The sequence below is a fragment of the Pyrus communis genome, chromosome 13 (genome assembly GCF_963583255.1).
Source record: "Pyrus communis chromosome 13, drPyrComm1.1, whole genome shotgun sequence".
Taxonomy (NCBI): domain Eukaryota; kingdom Viridiplantae; phylum Streptophyta; class Magnoliopsida; order Rosales; family Rosaceae; genus Pyrus; species Pyrus communis.
The window spans coordinates 16,616,087-16,623,952 of NC_084815.1; the positions used below are offsets into that span (position 1 = coordinate 16,616,087).

Here is a 7,866-nt window from a genome sequence, read left to right on the forward strand (position 1 = left end):
GCAAAATCCTCCGTCCATCTTTTCACAGATAGGTTTTGCTTCATTACAGCCCAAGGCACCTGCTCTAAGATACAATTTGCTCTCATCCCTTACTAGCACCACATACAGATTTTCTTGAACCCAATTGATCTGAAGCTCCCCAAACTCTTTCCAGGCACTCTTCAGAATGTTCCTTAAACCTCATTTATTAAGTTGTTGATCCACCAGTACCTTCACAATAAGCTTCACTCCTAGTTCAATGTTTGAGAGCTCCATTCCACCTTCCAACTGAATAGCCAACTCTTCCACTTCGTTCGCCATATTCTCTCTGAAGTTTGTTTTCTGTTTTCGCTTCCTGTATAGTTCACCTTTTTGCTTTCTTAGTCTCACAACCCAGTGGAAAAACCTATATTCTTGATTTCTACTGTATAAAATAAAGAAAGAATACCAATTGTTTTTCTGGTTGGTAAAGGCATAGTAAATGCGCTCCCTTTCCTTAATTTCAAATCCACCCCCAAACTTATCAAAACCCACAAATATGCACCAGATCCGGACTTTAACCCTAACATCTACCCACTGATCTGTTGTAGCCATTTGAGCTCTCATTAATGTTGCCATAAACCCCATAGTTTCAATCCGTTCCCCATTGAAATATCCATTAATAACCCTCATCAATGCAGAGATGGAGTAACCATCTGAGTTGTCGACAAAAGCAGACTGTTGAACAGGCGTCTGATCTTCTAATAGCCAAAATATACAGAATCCGAGACCCCAGCTACATCCATACCTGTTATCAGTTACCTTAGTTGAGAACGTACCTCAATCCATGGTCCCAATTAGTAAAGAAGTCAAGCGATATAGATTACACTCGACCTGACAGAGTGCGACCATCCTCGATCTGACTACATCCTCATAATATTCGTGGTACCAATTGAGAAATTGGACAATCCAAGAGAGGAATTCTCGATTGGTCAGAACACCAGCCAACAAATGGGAATAGGTGAAAACACCCAGGCCGCAAAGAGATTTTACCAAAGGAACGAAGGAGCAACCACTTCATCAAGTTCCCAACTAGAGAATTAATTTAAAGGCCCAGAAAAGTTGGTAAAGTAAAGGAAAGTACAAATTTCAAGGGAGTCGAACAACTCTCACCAGGGAGAGAAAACACTCTCACATAGGAGAGAACGCTCTCACCAGGGAGAGAATTTACCACCATTTTATTTTTCTCAAAAGTAACCTTTTGGCTGCTGGATGCTTGATCTATCAACAATCTAATGACTACGATGATCAACAATTTAATGAACAAGATCTAATAGCGAAAAATCCCGGAGGACGGTAAGCTATTTTTTCAATTACATTCTTCCAACTTGGAACTAAGTAGGTATCCAGAGCTTTCTACGACACCCAGAAGCAGAAAAGGTCACAATCAAAGGCCATCTCATCTCGTAAACAGGGAGTCGTTAAATCAGAATCTGAGAACCAACCATTTCTTCTGGTCACAGTTTAGATGAATAACAATTAAGAATTTCAATAAATCAATCTCCTCATCATGCTTCAACAAGTCACAATTACATATAAACTTTGAACAGGCAAAGCGAGCACATACATACAGGAAAAATGAAATTACAACCGCGTGCAAAGCAGTCAATCTGTTCAAGTACATGATCGAATCAGTTTCTCTCCAACGTCAAGAAGAGTAATCCGAGCGAGGCTTAAGTGTTCTCTTTGGCAGAAACTGCTGGTCCAAAGAAGAATTGAGATGCATAAAGAATGTTTCTGATTCAAGCTAACCTAACTATATTATCCTCCTGTTTGTGCAATTCAGTGCAACTTCAAAAAGTATTATCTGCCTTGAAGAAATAGACCATCACGAATCTGATTTTTGTTCGACTGAAACTTCTTTCAGACTTTCAGTGGTTGCTTTTACAGGCAACGGTAAGTCTATCAGCATGTTTGGAGGGGCAAAGTACATGTGTAGTGACATCATACAGATAATAATACCCAAGAAAAGCTGCAACAACAAAACGAACGAGGACCAAAGTTTATTAATAACCTAATCGTAGTTTCCAGAGAGAGGGTGAGAGGGCAGTGCATGCATGGAACATACCTGCAATGTGGGCTTAAAAGTGAAAAGGTATACTGACAAAACCATTGTCAGCAGCATTGCCATTGAAGTGGAATACACCTGAAAGAAGCAAATAAATGAACAAAGAGAGTAAGTTGGAAGGGCTAAACAAACTCAGGTCAGCAGCCGGTGGTAATTGATTTTAAACCAAAGAACACAGAAAATTTTATGCTCTATAAAAGGGAAAAAAGGAAATTACTTAAAAGGATGCTAAACTCTATATTTGATCTTGCCACACAGATCGCTTTACACTAGTATAATACAATGTTGCATTGATCTAAAATGAAAATAACACTTATTATAAGAGAACGATGGAAATTATGCCAAAGGTTCAACTAATTACCTTCACTATGTTGTCAGCATACTTCATCAACCACGAAACAAGCAAGCCAGTAGATCCAAGATTTAGCACGACCAACCAAGTTGTAAGACTGTATCCATTGAAAAGGCGTTGCCACCAAGGTCCATTCTCAAATTCACCCCTGAAATCATCGAATCCAAGCCGTGCTATGTTGAAAATCACACCAAACCTGTAAAACGATTGTCATTGGACTGATATAGTGTGTATTCTCAGAAGAACAGACGGTTAATCTTTTTTTCCCCACTCTAAATAAACAGTTAATCATGCTGTAAATAAAACTCATGCACATATCTCAAACAAAGAAAGTTTATATGCTAATCACAAGACAACACACTGTAATGAGTTCGCAAATGATGCTATATTTTCTATGTCGTGATCCTAAAAAGTGCATAAAGAGGCCTGACTTGTAGTTGTAATATATAAGAAAGTCCATACAAAAATTCTTATTGAACTAAATGGAAAATGAATCGCTGAGTTTTCAGATAGTAACAATCATGTAACTGAAATTAGTCACAGAAAGCAAGGCATGGTGGGGACAAAAGATACCTACGTATACAATTGTACATTCTGCCAGTACAAGCTATCATTGTTCTTCTTCATGAGAAACTCTGTATAAACACCTGCTAATGCTGACATACAAGCAGATAGGATGCCAAGCATATATCCTTGGATTGGTGCTGAGAACAAAGAATCACATGACGCTTCTCCACAACCTTTAACCTACAACATTAATTAAAAGTAAACCAACAAATAAGCAGCCAGTCGTTCTAATGCACAAATTTCATCAACTTTAGAGCTTATTAAAACTGCATCACTCAAGAAATTCCTGAATCACATTTTCTAATTTTCTTTTATCAGACAATAGTAAACAAGAACTTAAGTTAAGCATATACGCTTCTCAAATAATTTCACTTTAATCTTAGGAGGTCGGACAAAAAGATCATATTTCTGAATTCTACCAAGAACATAATAGAAAGGTCAGATGATAATAGACAACAATATATCTTTAACATGCTCCATCAAACAGCAGGTAACACTGCAAACATCTATCTTTGAAACAGCTCTGAAAATGAATATTCGACAAAAGAAAACACGATGCAATAACCAAAAAAAAAAACAAACAGCTTCTATTATCACCTGGCTCGTGGTTGTTCCAACAGCTAACAAAACAATTGCTATCCATTGCAGATTAGACAACTTCTTTCTCAGGAATAGCCTGAAGTATCATATGATACAGATGAATCAATCAATTAATAACGAAGATATAAATGGAACAAGTAAAATTACAAAGAGAAATTAAATAAAAACAAAAAGGAAAACCATTCAGATTATGTGACCAGGAAATCTAATAAAGTGGGCACCTGAACAATATTCCAGTAGTAACAATCTTCAGATTACCCAATATCTGATATGTGGAAGTATCTACATAAACAAGAGTGGCAAACTGAACATTGTTATGAATTAGATATATGACTGACGGAATAGGATATAAGCGCACACTCCTCCAATCGGTAGTTATTCGCACGGAAGGTGATATGCGACACTCTCTCCAAAGAAGTAAACTGGAAACTATTAGCTGTAATTTAAAGAACCGCAATGAAACATATCAGTACAACTAGAAAACGCATCAAATATTTGAGGAAAGGAAATGAGTCAATGTGTAGTGGAAAACTATCTCTAATTTGGTGGCTTAAAGAGGAAAGCACAGTGACTTTACAAGCAAAATGCTGCAATGAGTACCTTGAATACTTCAGCAAGAAACGGAACAGTTGCATAGTCATACTTATATTTTCCATTGCTTTGAGAGAGAGTTGTCAAGATTCCCTGACGTTAATAAAATTATAAATGAATGAAAACTCATTTATCACAGAACGAAAAATGAAATAAATGTTTATAACTAATTTTTTAAACCAATACTGTCAACCTCTGCCAACACAACACAAAAAGAAAGGCTTGAGCCAAAAGTTCTCTCAGTCCTGATATTCCAGATATAAAAAGTTAAGAACAATATTCTGTTGGAAAATGTCTATAAAAGTTTATCTAGACAGCGCTGCCGCTGATTGCTATAATGCCAAAAAGGCAATGAAACCACTTTCAGAAAATAAAAGCGTATAACTATCCGCTCAGCATGGGAAGTCACAAAATTGATTTCCGTGTGTCAAAAACTGAGGAAACCTTTTCTTTAACAACACTCAGCAATCCATCATCAACAAAAATAACAACAACAACAACAACAAAGCCTTATCCCACTAAGTGGGGTCGGCTGTATGAATCCTAAAACGCCACTACACTCGGTTTATGCCAAGCCTTCCATTAGATCTAAGTACTCCAAATCTTTTCTTAGAGTCTCTTTCAAATCTTCCTAGGCCTTTCTCTACCCCTTTGACCCTGAGTCTCTGTCTCGTAACCGCATCTTCTAACCCCGAGCGTTTATAAGTCTTTGTTTCACATGTCCAAACCACCTTAACCGATTTTTCTCTCATCTTATCTTTAATTTCAACTACTCTTACTTTGCCTCGGATATCCTTGTTCTTAATCCTGTCCTTTCTTGTGTGCCCATGCATCCAACTAAGAATTTTCATCAACCACCCACCATTCCATGCCATAAAGCATTGCTAGCCTTTCTGCAGTCCTATAAAAAATTTCCTTGAGCTTTAGTAGTATACGACGGTCGCACAACATACCCAATGCATTCTTCCACTTCATAATCTAACTTGTATTCTATGGTTGAAGTCTCCATTCAATTCTCCCTTCTTTTGCAAGATAGACCCAAGATAGTGTAAGCATTCGCTCTTTGGTACTTCTTGATCTGCAATCCTCACCCCTAACTCATTTGAACCTCATTTCCCACTAGACTTGCACTCCATATACTCTATCTTGACCTACTTAGGGGAAGATCTTTAGATTCCAACACCTCCAGCCAAAAGTTAAGCTTCACATTTACTCCCTCCTGAGTCCTAAGTTTCATCTATCAACACTATATCGTCTGTGAAAAACATACACCAAGGAATGTGATCTTGAATATGTCCCGTTAACTCATCCATTACCAATGCAAAAAGGTAAGGACTTAACGATGAGCCTTGATGTAACCCTACAGTTATAGGAAAGCTTTTAGTTTGTCCTTCATGAGTTCTTACGATAATCCTTACTTCATCATACGTATCTTTTATATGCTACTCGTACTCCTTTCTTTCTCTAAAATCCTCCACAAAATCTCTCTTGGGATCCTATCATACGCTTTTCCAAATCTATAAAGACCATGTGCAAATCCTTTTTCATATCTCCTATATCGTTCCATCGATCTTCAGAAGAGATACGTTGCCTCTATGGTCGAGCGCCCTGACATGAACCTGAATTGATTGTTTGAGACCCATGTCTCTTAACTCAGTCTATGCCTAATCCATGCTAAAATAAAATACCAACTTGACTGCTGTCGAATGATTCATACAGAAAAATGAGCATTTCCTCGAGTTGTAACTAACTGATTCAAATTTGTAAATAAAAAACAAATAATTCTGGTATAATCTCACTCTCTTGCAAATGAATGTTAGTTTGTACTCCAATGTGGTTCATAGGATTCTTCCGGGTCAGAAACAGCAAATTGATCCAAAACCAGCACTTACATCACAAATCCTTTACGACATTTCCTAAAACATACAAATTATGAGTACATTTCCTAAAAAAATATATTTTAATAAATAATTAAATGAAAAATGTCATACTAAATTACAATTTACACGATAATGAAAGATTTTAAGTTCAAATAATGCTCATTGTGTGACTTCTTCAAATTTTTTATCTTCTTAGTATAAAAATATCAATATATTCATAAAAAATATATACAACAATGGTGTCATTCACACACTTTTTTTACGGATCAGGATCATCTCCGAATCTGTTGTTTGGAGATCCGGAGGACCACATCATCCTCGCCTCAAAATCGTGCGGCCAAGATTAAATTTACTTTTTAAAACTCATTTGAAGCAAAACCAGGGTCGATGCACCCCTGTTTTCCTCCTCTTTCCTTATATCTCAGCTCCCAGCAATCGACAAAGCACGAACACGAGTTCTTTCATGTCAAAATTTCACTGATTAATTACTGAATCAACACTAAATTTTGAGTCCTTTCTCAGTTTCTCTATTTGTTTGGTCGAATTTCCGAGCTCGAGAAGAGGAGATGCAAAGTGTTTTCACTTCAGCCATGGAGTGGATCACCTGAGGAACCACTTCAGCGGCCGGAACACGGTGGTGTTGCTTGCGATTGAGTGGCCATTTCTTTTGAGAGAGAGCACCAGGAAAGGAGCAGGCTTGAAGCGGCAAGGAAAAGAGAAAGGGAGACTAAAGTCTTTTGTGATTGTTGCTTCATTTTTTTCATCGGGGAGGGATGGCGTGAAGAGGAAAGAATGAAGAAGGTTCATCTGGAAGAAGAATAAATCTTCATTTTGGGTGAAAGAGTCGAGAAAATTAAAAAAGTGTGAAATTACTCTTTCGTCGTAAGATCTAAATCAAGGGCCAGGGTGAATTGGTCCGCCGGATCCGCAGTGAACGATCCGGAGATGATCTGAATTTTCTTTTTATCTCTCGTATCCTCGTATTCTTTCATCTTTTTCAATTCATTCGATTTGATAATCAAAAATTAAGAAGAGTGTGTGAGAAATGACAATAGATGTGTGCACAGCACCCCCTATTTACAAATCATGTTATCACTAAATTAGTATCCACATATCCTAAACACTAAACCATAAAAATCCAAATGACGATGTAATCATCGTCAAAGCTAGAGGATGCGATGACGGCTATTGGTATACTTTTTGTCACATTTTTCACACTTATATATGAATTATTATACATTTTCAACTCCACATAAAAATTCTATTCACGAGGGTTTGAAGGATTTTAAAAAATGAAAACTAATGAAAATGACTTGAAAACTTTGAGTTTTAACGATAAGGACAAAATAAAAGGTAAACTGAATAGTATCAGGATTGACTTTTTAGTGTAAAAATGTGGTTTTTCGTTAAATAAGCAATACCGGGAGCTTTTCGTTAAAGTTCATTTTTTAAAATGCAAATGACGATGTACCTATAGTCAAAGCACAGAGGATGATCACAAACATATCAAACTTTCACACATGTAAATTATTATTATTATCTACTTTGGTATTTTGTAGGAAAAATCAAATTACATTATAAAATAAAAAATAATCCATAATAATTAACGTACTAGTGTGAAAAATGTGGAAAAAAATATGCAACACTCGTGTTTACATCCTCTACACTTGAATGATGGTTACATCGTTGTTTGGACTATTAAAGTCCTTCAAACCCTCATGAATGGTATTATTTGTTTGAGCGCAAAACTTATAAACATTCATAATAATGATGTGTAAGTGTGAAAAAAG

At 36.6% G+C, this 7,866-nt stretch overlaps 1 protein-coding gene across 1 annotated transcript; it reads right to left on the minus strand.

Annotated features, from left to right (window-relative positions):
* Window positions 1-1,417: 1,417 nt before the first annotated feature.
* Window positions 1,418-4,878, minus strand: LOC137712260 (CMP-sialic acid transporter 1-like). The gene is made up of 9 exons (XM_068451367.1): window positions 4,844-4,878; window positions 4,390-4,441; window positions 4,206-4,289; window positions 3,827-4,041; window positions 3,603-3,681; window positions 3,016-3,185; window positions 2,448-2,634; window positions 2,087-2,164; window positions 1,418-1,990 (listed from the first exon to the last, which is right to left on the minus strand). Exons 1-9 carry the CDS (start codon window positions 4,876-4,878, stop codon window positions 1,847-1,849), a joined length of 1,044 nt encoding a protein of 347 aa, XP_068307468.1. The 3' UTR covers window positions 1,418-1,846.
* Between the last annotated feature and the right edge of the window lie 2,988 nt (window positions 4,879-7,866).

Excerpts from the sequence above, each read along its gene's own strand:
- LOC137712260 (XM_068451367.1), bottom strand. The coding sequence starts at position 4,878 with ATGCGGTTACGAGACAGAGACTCAGGGTCAAAGGG. Across the intron at positions 2,165-2,447 it reads ATGCTGACAACATAGTGAAG|GTGTATTCCACTTCAATGGC; the intron begins GTAATTAGTTGA and ends TGCTTCTTTCAG. Across the intron at positions 1,991-2,086 it reads CTTTTAAGCCCACATTGCAG|CTTTTCTTGGGTATTATTAT; the intron begins GTATGTTCCATG and ends TTGTTGTTGCAG.